The sequence below is a fragment of the Aplidium turbinatum genome, chromosome 1 (genome assembly GCF_918807975.1).
Source record: "Aplidium turbinatum chromosome 1, kaAplTurb1.1, whole genome shotgun sequence".
NCBI classification, from domain to species: Eukaryota; Metazoa; Chordata; class Ascidiacea; order Aplousobranchia; family Polyclinidae; genus Aplidium; species Aplidium turbinatum.
In genome coordinates, this window is record NC_137472.1 from 44,102,231 (window position 1) to 44,118,442 (window position 16,212).

General features: G+C 37.7%; 1 protein-coding gene across 1 annotated transcript; it reads right to left on the bottom strand.

Moving 5' to 3' along the window:
• Positions 1 to 76: 76 nt before the first annotated feature.
• Positions 77 to 7,318, bottom strand: LOC145773280 (dynein axonemal light chain 1-like). Its single transcript, XM_082584794.1, has 8 exons — positions 7,178 to 7,318; positions 6,371 to 6,409; positions 6,049 to 6,158; positions 5,450 to 5,505; positions 5,256 to 5,311; positions 3,308 to 3,397; positions 3,007 to 3,097; positions 77 to 338 (listed from the first exon to the last, which is right to left on the bottom strand). Exons 1-8 carry the CDS (start codon positions 7,178 to 7,180, stop codon positions 208 to 210), a joined length of 576 nt encoding a protein of 191 aa, XP_082440920.1. The 5' UTR covers positions 7,181 to 7,318; the 3' UTR covers positions 77 to 207.
• Between the last annotated feature and the right edge of the window lie 8,894 nt (positions 7,319 to 16,212).

Below are 16,212 nucleotides of genomic sequence, written 5' to 3' on the forward strand. Positions count from 1 at the left end.
AAACAGCGCTGTCTGCGTCTTTATTCTATTCATGATCGACTGCCAATCGGGCTTATGAACTCACTCCTACTTATGCTGAATGCTTCAACTTCTGTATGTATTTAACTAAAAGAAATAAACAAATTTTAATGAATTGAAAATAAGTAAATAACGTAAAAATATAAAAAGCAACAAACACTGCATGAAGAATTTAGTCTATGTTCTTAATCAATCTTCATCTTCCTCTTCTTCGCCTTTAATGATTGGGGTTCCATCAAGTTTCTTTAAAACTTTTAATGTTTTTGTAACTCGCTCAGTCCAATCTCCCTCAGCGATGTGCTTCTCTTCAAGTGGGTTACCTGCAACAACCAATCACATTTGGGTTGGAAACCAAGTAAAATCTGGCGAAACGCTATATTTAAAGCAACAAACTACGTTGCGTGTCAAGATATCTGACTGACGCCCAGAAGGTTATTGGTTCGACACCTCTCGAGAGCATGCGGTTGTCTTGATCACGTCACAGAATGTTGTCTTGATCCGGTTGTCTTGATCCGGTATGTCTTGATCACGTCACAGAATGCAAGCAGCTGACTTGGCAAACTAGTGATGACTAGTGTTTTGATAAATCTTGTCTGTTGTGGTGCATCCGCATGCAGTTGAGAGGATAATTTGGGCCCAGCACTAATGAGGTTCTCGGGTTCGAAATCAAGACACTTCAAAGAAAAAATTACTACGTCTAAAGAGTAAGTGGTGGTTTTTAAGTTCCCGGGCCCTTAATATCATCTCATCTCTCGTGACTAGTTGAAATCTCGGCTGCATAACCGAGTGGTGAGAGCCTTGGAACGGCAATCGAAAGGGCGCCGGTTCGACACCGCTCAAGGGCATGCGACTGTGTCTCTGGCAGGACACTTAAAGGCATGCCTGAAGGTGGACACGAAGATTGGCTTCCTTGCCTTCCCGTCCACTAAATCTAAATCTTCAACCACCGGGAGTAAGCCTGGATACGACAAACAAAAAAGTTGAAATCTGTGGGTCGCTGCAGCAGATAAGGTTTATTAACCAATGAAAAGACAAGATGTAAATCAACGTACTGTAGTCAGTGTTGGGCGCGATAACTCATTTTTCAGTTAAGCGATAACGATAATCGATAAACGAAAAATGCATAAAGCGATAACGATAAATCAAAAAAAAGTTAAGCGATAACGATAAACGATAAATTATCGCCGATAATGTCCGATAACGATAATTTTTTTTTTTCTTGATTAGCGCTGCCCCATCCCATGCAGCACGAACTGTTTTCATCAACATGACGAAAAATCGAACATAATATAGCCTACCGTAAAGGGACAAAACTTTTTGTAAGTTATGCATGAATAGAATCGCAACAGCGGCAGTAGGTATCGAATCTTCAACCTCTTGATCCAGAATCAAACCACTGAGGTAACCGCCGTGCTTATAATTATACCTTCAGATACCAGTTGGATGCTTTTATCAATTGAGTTACACTGCCGCTTACGTGCAGTAGGCAAAATAATTAAATCAAATAAAAATACCATAAAAAATTCCAAACTTTGTAGGCTGTATCGCTTTCTGTTTACAGCAAAGTCAGCAATAATTGAAAAAATTTCAAACAACGCAAAATGCTTGAAAATTTATCACTAATCTTAAGCGTTATTGGCAGTAAAAGTGTGCATACTGTGAAATCCACCAAGCTTGTCAAATTAGTCGTGTTTGTTTAAGAACAATAACATAATTATCGTACCGGTAATTTACAGATAATTTCAGATATTTTTTTTTTCTTTGTGAACACTATCATTAAAGCAATGGTAGAATGATGAGTTGTTGAGATAAGAATTACAATATAGGCACTGTATTAGTGGGAATAAAAATATTTGATTGAGGTAGGCTATGTCGCATAGGTAAATGAGAAAGGTTACTTACGCATTTGGTTATTATTTTTGGATTAAAGTTATATCGCCAAGCTAGAAAAAAATCGATCTTACAGTCTATAACCGATCTTGTGTTGTTATTGTGTGTGAATTTTGTCTTTTAAACTGAGTTTGTGACGTCACCGCACGTCTCAAGGCAAGTTCTTGCAATTTTAGTTAATCTACTCATCTAAAGATTTAATGCGCTTAAAACAGTAAGTTTCATGTTTTGACGAGAGAGATTTTATTTTTTACGACAATTACTAAAAACTAACACTTCCAACGAAAAAAGAAAACACAAGAATAAAATAGTTGATCGTGAGGTGGCGCGAAAGACCATGTTTCCGATGTACAGGCGGCCTCGTATTGCGACACTTTCACAAACCACTTGCCAATTTCTTTCGCTTCGCTTCAAAGGAATCTGTACCGCCTGTGTGCTTACATTTTGTAAAATTCACTCGCGATTGCCGATTGCAGCAAAACAACAAGAGACTTGTTGCATGCATTCCATTGCATTGCAATTTGCAACTTTAAAAATTATTGTGTTGTCAGGGCCGTCGCTGCAGGGGAGCGTGCCCCCTCCCCTGACAACGACCTGTGCACACACACTTCAGGCACCGAAGAAGAAGAGGTTTTAATTTTAGTTTCATTAACTAGGTGGCTAGTCAAAGTATTACTTTTCATGGCCTTTCCACTTGTGTGTTGATCCGAAATAAAATTTATCGGCGATTAATTAATTATCGGCGATAATCAAATATTGCCTTTGGCGATAACGATAAACGATAACTGAAAAAATAATTGAGCGATAACGATAAGCGATAAAAATTTATCGCCGATAATTATCGCCAATAAATTATCGCCGATAATGCCCATCACTGACTGTAGTCATGTGACTCATGCACGTTAGAAAGTAAACGAACGTGGAGCTAAAGCAAATTTTGTGGTTATTGTAGAAATAACAGAGTAGGGGACACTGGAAATTGATTCAATGTCTGCAAACGTTAAATTAACGTAACAAATGACAGATTTGCAGCGACGATAGAAATTTACACTATTTTAATTCAAAACAAAAGTTATTTAGTTCTTCAATATTTCTCACCTACAAAGACGAGTTCCGTCAACATTGGAAGTTCTTGTAGTTTGTTAAACTCAGCCCAATCTTTCACTTGGTTGTTGCTCATCAGCAGAACCTGTTACAAAACATGTGGAGACTTTGAGTCATTTCCAGAGAAAACTAACAGCGAAAATTCAAACTAGTAATAAGTTATCAATGAAAATCACTTGAGAAGGTCAGCAGACGAAGAGCGTAAAAATCAGAATCCATTGATTTCGTTCATACTTTGAATCAGATGCTGCCCACAACACTTTCGAAAAACATTTGAAATCGACCACTCAGTTACCTTCAATTTCTTTAAAACATGAATTCCCTTTAATTTTTCAATTTGGTTGTAAGATATCCACAATTCTTCAAGCAGGTCACCGACTGCTTCCTATTCAAATGATAAGTATATATATCAAGCCACTTATATAAGCAGATAATGAAGTTATATTGCGCTAACCGATAACTTGCGCAATGCGCAATCTATGAGATGGCAAAGTTTTATTCTATCAAACAACGTAAAAATAGATCAACTGCTGCTCCTCGTTACAAAATTCTATTTACACCACTTTCCATTCTTGAATAATGTTTCGAAATTGTTAAATTGTAAACCAATACAAATAAATCACAAGACTGAGGTAGCTTAAGCTATTGTGGTGTGAAATGGTTATGCATAGAACTCAGTGGCGTAGCTAAGGGGGTTGGGGGTTACAACCCCCCCCCCTTTGGCACACGTGTGACGTCAGATATTGAGAATGATGCTTTCAGTCTAAAAAAAAATTGCCTAATTTTAAACAAAACTGCATTAAAATAGCTAGTTTTGCCAATACCAAACATTCAAACATCTCAGCCAGGAATTAGCAACAAGAAAACATTGAGACTTCGCTTTATTTCCGAAAAATGCCGAAGAAAACATGATCTTATCCTTTTGCTATGCCACCGGACAGCACCATTTTACAGGAATATTCATACCATTTTTGTTGAAAATGCTCTCAGAATGCACCAAATTCAAAGTAATTTTTCAAAATTTTCTGGGGGAGGCCCCCCAGACCCCCCGCCGCTGAGTCGTCAAAACCCCCCCCCTTTCAAAATTCCTGGCTACGCTACTGGTAGTTCTATGAAATGTTAGCTACAACTTTTTTTAAATCTACGCAGTTCCAAACATTTTAACGCAAAAACAAATTGCTTCGGTCATCATAACTACTGTAAGTAAGTAGTGCTTCTTCTTGCGCATGAGGCCGCCACAGGTCGCGTTGTTGTATCCAGGCACAGCAGCCAATACATTATGTGTTCAGCAGCCATAATTATGGATTAATCGTTGTAAGGTCTACTCTACACTCTACATATCTATTCCGGGGTCGGTATAGAGAACATTGGTACATAAAGTGATACGCAGTTTGAAAATCTGAGCCACATGCACAAGATGGTGAGTCGGCAAGACCCATTGAAACATGTTACTATATTGAAACGGCCCACCCCAGTTCGCAGGCGATTGAGCTTTACCCATGCCTTCCGAGGTAGTTACTAGTTATGTTGGGAAACCGGTTAAACAATTGACGTAGGCTACATGCAGCACATCCAAGACCTGCTTGCAAAAATATCTGCAAGCAACTGACTTTTACGTTGCCTAGCCGGAACTATTTGGGGAAAACCAACTACCTTTCGCATACGTGGCCTGACTCTCGCTTACAGTGTCGCGGAATGCTCAGCTTCAGCATGGTGTCGCAGCAAGCATACCAAAAAGTCTGACACTTGCCTGAACGAGACAATGCGCATTCTGACTGGATGCTTACGTCCAACAATACCTACCAGTGCTGTCAGGCATCTTACCTGCTCATGTACGCAGAGAAGCACTGGTATCCATCGGTAACTATGGCCTGTGCTGACTGCTGATCCGACCCACATACTACACGATCACGTATCCACTCTCAATGTCCCAGTTATACAATGTTTTACATCACGACGCCTTTTTGTAAGGCATGCTGCAAAACCCCAGCTCGCTAATTATAACGTGTGGGATGCCTGGTCTGTGGAATTAAGCACCACACCGAACATAAAATCCCGCTTCATTCTATTTGATATTTCTCCTGTCTCCTCACTACCACTTGGGGCTGAGCTTTAGAGATAGGAATGGGTGACGCTGAACTGATTAAGAACAGGAGTTGGCTTAACACTGTAGTTACTGTAGGCTAAAAAACATCAACTGAATTAGGGCAAATTTGTAAAGTTACAAATTATGTTCAACTTACCAATCCGTTCAAGTTTTTAATGTTGTTTCTTCCTAATGATAATATTTTCAAGTGCTCTACAAAAAAGTAGTGTGACAAATTTCACACAAAACAACCTTACAAGAACATGATTCATATTATTTCATTAAAATAAGACAACATTAACAATTTCTTTTATATTATACCAGTTGGTTACGGTATAGATAATAACTTACTTAAACCATGTAAATTTGCAATTTTTTCAATGCAGTTGGTGGATAAACTCAGTTTTCTGTAATATAAAACTAATGAGAATGAAAAAGTGTTACAGTATATTGAAGAACCTTTTTTAAAATTTATTTTAGATTGTGAATATTTTATCAAAACTAGTCAAAGTTGCAAAACCGAAAATAAATTGTTCTGGCTTTTTCATGAAGACCCTGTAAAAATCAATTCATGTTTTAACCATATATGTATAATACATAACACAGTCAGTACCAAACTTTAAAAACTGCAGATAGAAATTATATATAAACCTTAAATTTCACAAAATACATATTCATGAGTATATTTTAATGTTTAATTATTGATTGTAAGTGAGCTAACAATGACACACTGTCACCTATAAAATAGCAAGGAATTAAATAGATAACATTCAATTTAGAACAATCTACTTTATTTATTTTGTTGCATTTAACACTAAAGTCACAATGTAATCTAACTTGGGGTAAGGAAATGTAAAGCAATCTTATCAGTGATAAATGTCATAAACTGCTCTGTTTTAAAAAGCTATAAAAGTAGCCTACATCATATAACCACAGACTAGCAAACTCACTCGCAAGCAACTAATGTTGAAAGAGAAGCATCCATCTTTTCAATAGGAGGCAACTGCTGATACAGTTTTACTTCCTTGGATTCCCCTGCTTTGTGTGATGTTTTTTCCTCCTAAATATAAATATTCTACAGTAGCATTTGCAATGCTTATATGAGATGTGTTTACTAGGCTACACTAAAAACAATGGGATGTGAGAAAATGCATTAGGGAACAAACTGATGTAAAATAGGCAATTGATGCAATTACCCAGTTTTACCCCTCCCTATTAATAAAACCTGTAGGCTAACATATTGAAAGTGCTTTTTAACAATGGCATACATACCCACTTGGCCAGTGCTTCTTTGATACTTGTTCCTTTGGACTGCAAGAAATATATGCACTTCCTTCAGTACAACAATTAAAAGTTTAACAATAGTCATAACCATATTTTAATTTGCACTGTTGTGAAAATACATGGTAGCGATTGCAGATGCCACACAACAGACAGCTGCAGGCAAAGAAAGGGCGTATAGTCCTTGAGTCAGCTGCTCCCATCATTGTGGTATATATCATATGCCGAGACACAGCCATGTACTCTGTAGCAATGCTAAACAGACGTTCTTCCGAGAGTCGCACAAACATTTTCACTACTCGACCATGCAACTTTTGCAATTTAAGTTATATTTACATTATCTATATTATATAAGAAATAGTTTATTATCAACCACTAATGTCTTGTCATTTCCTGGCCTTCAGGGTAGGCTATACGATAGGCAATAAATAACCTATTTAATGAGTCCAGTTCTAAAATTTCAGTAGCCTACTTCTGATATCATAGCTTGCTCAACACTTTATTTATTAAAAGAATACATAACATCCTCTCATGAATATCTCACTCACATGCTCAGACAGACAGCTCTACATAAAAGTTTCATCTACAACTACATAACCTAGACTGAGCATGGAGGTTTATCAATGGAGTAGATTCCAAAACATGGATTTGCCTATTGAAAAAAGTTTTTTAGTTAACCGTGCAGTCTTGATGTTGAAATGCTAAATTATGAAAACAGATTAGCTTAAACTTATATGAAATAACGAAGTAGCCTCGTTGGTACAAATAATAAAATCAAACAACAATTTCAAGTCTCACCATTGCCGATGGTAAATCCTACACAAAACGCATCAAATGTTTCATCGAATGAATCTATGAGTACATTTGCAAGAAACTTTAAAAAGTACAGCAGACTCAAGTGTTGCCAGAATCCTGTTTGCTCACGACGCCATTTTAGCCTCGAAATTACACAAACGCCCTAAATTTTCACCAAAAAAACAGAAGTATAAGAAAAATATTGGGAATAACAAATATTCACGTGGCAAAGAATAAACATCACACAGTTACATGTACACGAAGTCACGCGTTAACCAACTTAGCTATCGGGACGGACTACTCATGGCGTAGCATATATATTTAGCCAATAAACGTAGTTCGGCAATAATTTCAATAAACAAATCCTCAAAACTCAGCAGACAAGCAAGACTCAAAGCAGCCGAGCAGTAGGTCAGCAAGGATCAGGGACAAGATTACAGATTAGAATTACAGACAAACAGTTTTATAAATGTAACACAACAATAAATAGCAAATATTTTCAAATATTCAGTAGCAAATGTTTTCAAAATTATAGCAAATCTGTGAACGTGTAGAAGATTTTTTTTTTACACCAAGCCGTTCAAATTAAACCATTTTTTTCAAAATTGGTGTCGTAGAACACCATCTGGCAACGCTATAGCAGACTTAAAGTGGGAAAAACTTAGAACATCACACAACTCAGGCGAAAGAGAAATTGAAAAAAGAAAACTAATCGGAAAAAAATGATAGTTTGCGAAAATGAGAGAACTTTTATACCTGGGACTGGTATATAAGTCCCCCCCACCCCCCTTGGTAACTCATGACAAAGACAGGACTCAATGGACATGGCTCTTTCGCCTTAGTTGTGTGATGTTCTAGGCGTTACCCTAAAAGTGCAAGACTATGAGAGTTTCCCTTTTTCTTAGCATATATTGGGTTCAGTTGAGTTTTACTGCAAGCTGCTTTTGTTGTCACAGGCAACAACACATCAAAAAAAGTGGAAACATGAAAAATCCATCTAAACGGAGGGACTTTCCAATTCCAAACATCAGCATCGTAGGCTACAAAACGTTTATTTTCCAACATTTATGACAAAATGGAAAGTCAACCAGAGTCCAGATTCAACCATATCCGAGAAAATCAAACAAAATGAAATCGTTTTTGCTTTTCATAAGAGTCAGTTTCAGTTTGTTTGTTTTTTTATTCTTTTATTTTTATTTGTTTGCGCTCAGTTATTTTTTGTTTTATTATGTAGCTTTTTTGGAATCAAGCTGTGTTTGATGAGACCACATCTTACATTTCGTGTTTAAGTTTCAACCACCCTCAAAAGGCAACAAGCATCGGCCCCTGAGCTTCAGAAAATTGCGCTAATCATCAAAGCTTTTGCAAAAGATTTAATTAATCTATACAGTATCCTACAATATTAATCTGTTAATATCTAAAGTTATTCAAAATTTGCCAGAAATCATTAATATTAATTTTATGGGCACATGATTAACTTTACGCCTTTATGTTTTTTTCAAGCGGGCAGTGTTGTACGCGTCAATGAAATAAATTGACGGCGTCAGCGTCAGCGCAAATTGCCTAAAAACTTTACGGCGTAAAGTAGCCTACTGCGTAAGCTCTTAAAGAAATTGACGGCGTCAGCGCTATTGTAGCGTTATTTTAGCCAGAGTCTCACAAAACGGAAGTATTTCAACCAAGTTTAGGCTAACAATAGCTATAAATAAAGAGCGGGTTATATGTTTTGAGATTGTATTGTAACTAGCTACTTTAGCTTAGCCTATTAGTTATTTCCTTGTAAAAACACAAGCATTTCAAAGCGTTTGTCAGACAACCTGCTGCGTTTGGGAGGCATAATGTCCTTTCCAAGCGAAAACATGCGTTCCACAGCAGCGCTGAATGGTATTGGTGTGTTGTATTTCAAAAAAAAAGTCTTCAAAACGTTTACTCGGAAAGGTATCACTGTTCCAAGCGTGCTGTGATGGCTTTAGCATATATAAATCTTTTAACGAGGTCCACTCACTGCACCAACATCGCTCTTTCCAGGGGCATAGAGCTCTTAAAATAAAGTATCTTCAACGTCCGCGATGACATTCATTGAGTTTTCGCTTTCTCTTTCTGATCCCTCGTTTTCGATATTGCTCACGATATGAGTGATCACTGGTCACCATATGGCAAATTTCTTCCGCTTGTATTCCAACCAACGCGAAAGCGGATAATTCGGATGAGTCGCGCTGGCCAGAATACATTGTGAAACTATCACTGTGAAACGAGAGTTTCCATGAAAACAAAAAATGACGCATAGCGCTTGACGCTTAAAATCGGCAAAATAATTACCGGAGCTATCACTTCCGTCAACTAAAAAATAAAGTCACGGCGCTAGCCTCAGCGTCAACAAAAAGTTGACGCCGTCAACGTAGGCTACAACACTGCAAGCGGGTCAATTGTCCTCTTGATTTGTAATTGTAATGACGTTAAATTTGCGTTGTTTCTTTGCTCTCTGTGACGTGGCCTGCCTGCAGACCGAAATGTTTCACTCTTAAGTATAGCTTCTTCCACGTGCCTTTGTGTGTGGCGAAACCATTTAGCCTACCTTGTGTTAAAATTCAGTAGGCCCACTGTAGGCTATTGGTAAAACAAGCGAGAGATGATGCCAGGACGCCTTTACGAGGTGTGTAGGCTACTTTAACTTTGAGTTTAACCATTTTGACGTTCATAAGTGTGTACAAAAAATGAGATTTATATCCCTACTCAGACTCCATAAATAAAAACAAATAAACGGTTGCAAGTTATGTTGTGACGGAAAGAAGGAGGGATTGTAGGCAAGCAGTTCCTGCTCTTGTAACCAAGTTTGCAGGAAAGAAAAAATAAAAGAAATGTAAACATCAACAATGAACTGAGATAAAGTCTACTAATGTAGCCGGCGATTCATTCTAACTGTGTTATCACATTTATCAGGTTTTTTGTCCCAAACATTATACTGTATAATGAAGTGAAGCACATCACATTGAGCACTCAAGCAGAAAAAAATTGTGGACCGTGTCGTGTTTCCCAGCAACGTAATCAAAACGAACTCCTGCGTTCTCGCGCTATAGTCTTAGACGGATGCGATCATATCGATTAACTAAATTTCAGTTATTATAAAATATATATAGACCTGGTCTCCGTGAGCGAGCTACGATGGGTTTTTCTTTTGACGAGAGAGAGAAGTAGCTATTTAGATGCATGGGCTATCATTTGGACACAGTGCTTTAGGCTGCACAAAGTAGGCCTACTGTATCTTGTATTGATTGACAGCCCATACATTTTTCCAACAAACTATTTAGTTTAGTTTGATTCTTAGGGTGCACAGAGGAAACAATTACATAATAACAATGTCAGATTAAAACCAAAGAATGAAAAGGTAGCAAGATTGTTAGCTAATATTGATTAACAGAATGAACTTGATCTTTGCAACTTGAATTACTGTGAAATCTTCAAATGTAGCCTGGGCTATTTGAGATGTTTCATTAAGCTATAGGTTTATGTCGTAGGTCTAGTGGCGACGGTTCCTCCAAATACTCATTGTCAGCCATTGTTTTTTTTATTGGGCATTATCAGGATTGCCAGCTCCAATTGGACCATGCAGTTTTGCGAATTATGGTTCCGGTTCCTATTGGGGGCATAGGAATATGATTATGGTCCGACAACCCTGTAAAATGGTCTGCGTGAACTGGATGATGAATCTATTCAGTGACTGCTTAACATCTGCCCAAACATCTAGACCGAGTCACCGCCACTGCCCGAGAAGGGCGATAAAAGACAGAGTTCCCCGACCCCTGGGGCCTGGAGTTGTGGAAAACGTTCACACAAAAAAGAACCAAATTCTATGAACATATATAGGCTAAGTCATAATTGTCACTGGTTATGTGAAGTCACTTTATTTATGACAGGGATATCTAAAGAAGGAAATATGAAAACTTTTCTTACGTCTGACAATAGAAGAGCTTCTGTTTATCATAAGTAATCTCTGTTTATCATAAAATAACAATTGGCACCAATAGTAGTTTAATAAATCTTGTTATAATAACCTGCATTGAACTATTAGCATCAGGCCTGGATATTCACTGCATGCTCATGGTTAATTCAACTTACCCGTATACTTGCTTCACATCTAGCCTATTGCAAAGGGTTTCTTAAGAAAAACAGCTTACTGGTAACTTTTCTACTGTCTTTTGAAATAAGTATATATTCTTTAAATATGCTCTACGCAACATTTGCTATCTGACTGTACCAACAGCACTACAAAAGTTTCTGAAATTTAAAAAATAACCGCATGGTTAACACACTACAAACTACTGCCCTGGTAGTTTCGTGAGAATAAGGCAATCGCTGAGAGCCTTCGTATCCCCGTCTTTAGATATCCCTGATTTATGATTCCATACGGTACTAGCCTATGATGTACGGAGACCACTATTATAACAAACTATAGGCCTATGTAGGGTTTGTAATTGTACAATATCAATCAATCAATCATTTTATTTTTTGTCATTAACGCGTCCGGGATGAAAAAGATACTAACTACAAAAATCGATATAGACCTACCAGCATGTTAATGAACGGGAAAAGGTGGAAAAACCTTTGAAAGGTTTAAAACGGGCTTGAATGGAAAATCATGTAGTAGGCTATATATCAGTAGTTAGCACGGCCACAAAACCCAAAAAACAAATAGCAAAAAATAAAACAGAGACAAGCACATATGTAGTAATGAATGACAGCCTAATGAAAAGTGTTGTGGATTGAATTTGCCAGTTCCAATATTGGGAGCTGGTATACAAGTCCCCCCCCCTTGGTAACTCATGACAAAGACAGGACTCAACCAAACATATAGGGTGATCTACATGTTTTGGTCAATTCTTCTTTGTCATGAGTTGCCAGGGGGGGGGGGGGGGAGAACTTGTATACCAGCTCCCAGTATTGATGTGAATGAGCAATCATAATAATAAAAATATGATGGAGAAAGAAAACCGGACATAAAAGAAACCCAGCACAAGGGAAAGAACTTGTACATGTGCTTTATGGACATGGAAAGGGCATTTGATAGAGTTCCAAGAACAGTGATGGAATGGGCAACGAGAAAAAAAGAACTACCAGAGGTACTCGTGCAAGCAACAATGAGTCTTTATGATGGAGCAAGGACAAGAGTTCGAGTTGGATCTGCCCTCTCATACGAGTTTTCGGTGAAGGTGGGTGTACACTAGGGTGCATCGTCTCCCGCTTTTTTTTGAAATTGGTTTCGTAACATTGAGAAGTGTGTTCCACTTCAGGAAAAACTCAGCCAAAAGAAAAATTTTTGTTCAGGGACCCCCCCTTCCACTCGCGCATGCCCCCCCAAATTTCGGACAGAAAAATCGCCATAACTCCAAAACTAAAATACTTAGACATGAAGTGTTTGGTATTAGATTTATTGTAACTATATGATTTGATTCAAATTTGGTGAATAAAACATATTTTACAAAGAAACAACTTTTTTTGCTCTTCAGGAGACACTGTTCACTCGAATACATCTAAAAAGAAATAGCTACGAAATGATAATGCACTGTTCGTTTTATGCATGTTCCCTTGCAAATATTATAATAATGTCACTGAATGAACTGAAAATATGAATAAGCCTAAAGTGATTTCTGTTTCATTACTGATAATATAATATTGAATAAAGCTTTAAAGAAATACAGATTCATAACTCTATATCTCATACAGCAGCCTTGAAAACGGCTTTAAAAGGGGGGTCCAACTTGAACGTTTTCGTCTAGCTCGGTAGAATAGATTCTTCAGGCAAACGGGGTGGTATTTGTAGTAAAGCTGTTGTAAATAATTACATTTCATGAGCACCTGGAAATTATGTGGCGATATAGTTACGCACAGAACTCCACTTCGGTCCCATTTCTAATAATTAAAGGCTACTTTTGAAAGTGGAGCTGCCGGTTTGTTAGATGGATCCAACAGTCTATGATTTTTTCTGCAAATTTGGTCTCTTAGATCTGCTTTGTTCAACTACCTGAAGAATGCTTTCAAAGTTTTGGATATTTTGAGCAGATGATCGAAAATCTGTGGCCAGCTTGACACCACGCTCGGAGCAGTCATTTACAACTGTTAACCTTTCTGCTTTTGATTTGGCCAGTTCATACTGACTATCTTCTTCCCACTCCCTAACATTTTTTTCAAAAAACGTTGGGCATACTTTTAAGAGCTTAAAGAGATACCAGGAATCTTTACCAATCAAATCAATCAGTGAAGTGTTGGCATCAATTGTGTCTGGAAAAACTGGCTTTCCTTTACCTTTTCTTTTCAGAGGTTCCTGAATTGAACCATCTGCTGCTTGCATTTTTAACAATGCATCAACAATTCCTCTTTTCGTTTCATCTGGAACATGGTAATCAAACAGAGAAAGAGGAATCATTTCCTCAGTTAAGTACCAGAGGTGGAGATTCAGCTTTTTCAAGCCACTAGTAGCTACAATGGGATCAATTTTCTCAAACAAATGTAAAGTTTTCATTAACTTCAGTGCCCATGGTGCAGAAACTCCTGAACTGCAACGAAACTACCATGGCACATACACATATAGGAGGAACATTGCAAACCTTTTCAACTTCTCAGTTTGCTTTGGTTGCAGAATCAAGTGCTTCTTGGGATTAGCAGGATCCATTACTTCTTCAGTCCTTCTAGACAATAGTATTAACTTTATGGCATAAATAACTTTAGCCATCCACCAAGCTTTGTGAATAGCTTCTGGTTGTTTAAATTTAAATGGCTTCTTGCATGGCAATGGATAGTTGAAACTAACACAGCTCCAATAGTTCTCTGTAGTCTTCTCGAAGTAAATATCTTTTATCATTTTTTGTAAGCAACTGGGTTGCAAGAGCTACAGTATCTTTCAAGGTTTCAAGGAAATTCATTTCACTGATTGACAAGCACTTGTATGTATCTAAATAAGGTGGGAAAGAGATGAGGTCTTGAGAAATACTGTTGAAGTGAGTACGAAAGTGAACAAACATAGTTATTTCAGGCGATCGATATGTTTCAATACTCAGTGCTTCAAACACATTACCTACGATTAGTTCTCCAACATGTTTTCTGCATGCACACCATAGCAATGATTTCTTCAATTTCTGTTGCAATTCAACACAACCTCCAGACCAAAGGCCAGTGTTTGTTGATGTAGTGTCAAATACCATGCTGATAGCACCATCAACAGAACAGTTCCATTTGGTATGAGTGGTATGTCTTATAGTTACTGCATTATCATTCCATCGCTATTTCTCTTTTAGATTATTATATACATACTATTATATTATAATAGTTGATTGATGATACTAAACTTGAACAAAGCTTTTAAAAGAGACAGATCCATAACTCTTTATCTCATAGAGTAGCCTTGAATAAGGCTTTAAAAGGGGAGTCCAACTTGAACGTTTTCAACAAACGTAGCAAAAAAATGTTGTTTCTTTGTAAAATATGTTTTATTCACCAAATTTGAATCAAATCATATAGTTACAATAAATCTAATACCAAACACTTTATGTCTAAGTATTTTAGTTTTGGAGTTATGGCGATTTTTCTGTCCGAAATTTGGGGGGGCATGCGCGAGTGGAAGGGGGGGTCCCTGAACAAAAAAAATTTTTTTGGCTGAGTTTTTCCTGAAGTGGAACACACTTCTCAATGTTACGAAACCAATTTCAAAAAAAAGCGGGAGACGATGCACCCTAGTGTACACCAGGGTTCTGTCCTCTCTCCTCTAATTTTTGCCATTGTGATTGATGTGATTACCGAATGTGTACGAGAAGATTCATTGATGGAGATACTATACGCGGATGATTTGGTTTTGTTGAGTGACACAATGGAAGATCTGAAAAAGAAATTTGAGAAGTGGAAGGAGTCACTTCAATGTAAAGGTATGCATGTCAATATCAAAAAGACAAAGGTTGTAATAAGTGGAACGGAAGGTGAAATCACAATGAGCAAAATTGACCCATGTGGTGTATGTGGAAGAAGAGTGATGGCAAATTCTGTTAAGTGTACCAAATGCAGGAAGTGGGTACGTGGAAGATGTGCAAAGATGAAGAGAGTGGCATGCAGATCCGGAGATGGTTTTAAATGTGAAAGATGCAAGAAGATTGAAGAAGGAATGGTTGGTCCTGTTGAAAAGCTGAATGGCGAACTTGCATCAGTGAATGCCTTTTACTATCTAGGAGATAGATTGAATGCTAGTGGTGGTTGTGAAGCGGCAGTGACTGCAAGAGTAAGGTTAAGTTGGGTGAAATTCAGAGAGTGTCGAGAGTTGTTATGTGGTAGAAGATTTCCGTTGAAAATGAGAGGAGGAATTTATAGTAGCTGTGTGAGATCTGCAATGCTATATGGAAGTGAGACATGGTGCTTACGAGAAAACGAATTGGCGATTTTAAGACAAACTGAGTGAGCGATGGTGAGAGCAATGTGTGGTGTGAAGCTGATGGACAAAGAAAATACTGAAGAACTTATGAACTTGCATGGGTATAATGAGAATGTTGATAAGTTGGCAAAAGCAAATAGAGTGAGGTGGTATGGGCATGTTTTGAGAAGGGATGAAGATGATGTTTTGAGAAGAGCGCTGGAGTTGCAAGTGGAGGGTCGTAGAAAACAAGGAAGACCCAAAAAACGTGGAAAAGGCAAATTGAAGAGGAAAGCAGCAAGGTGGGCTTGACAAGAGAGTTAGACAGATCGATGTGGTGGCAGGGTGTGAAAGCAATTGCGGCACTTGAAGGTAAATCCGGCCACCCTCGGTAACGGCGACATCACCGGATTAAAACTGGACTACTACACACTACTACAGTACTACAATAGGCTATACTATCACAATAAAAAAGAATTGTTTTATACATTTGTATTAGGCTATTCAACGAAGTATGATTTTTGTATCGCAAATAAACCTTTCATTTTATCAAAGATGATCCTATAAAACTATTTTTTAAGTGAATATCACTGAATACACATCATAGTCTAATTTGGCACTCATAGATTTTTTATTAATTTTAAGGATA

Coding starts and splice junctions, on each gene's coding strand:
- LOC145773280 (XM_082584794.1), bottom strand. Junction 5,312..5,449: donor TGCAAATTTACATGGTTTAA/GTAAGTTATTAT, acceptor ACTTTTTTGTAG/AGCACTTGAAAATATTATCA. Junction 3,098..3,307: donor ATGTTTTAAAGAAATTGAAG/GTAACTGAGTGG, acceptor GTTTTGTAACAG/GTTCTGCTGATGAGCAACAA.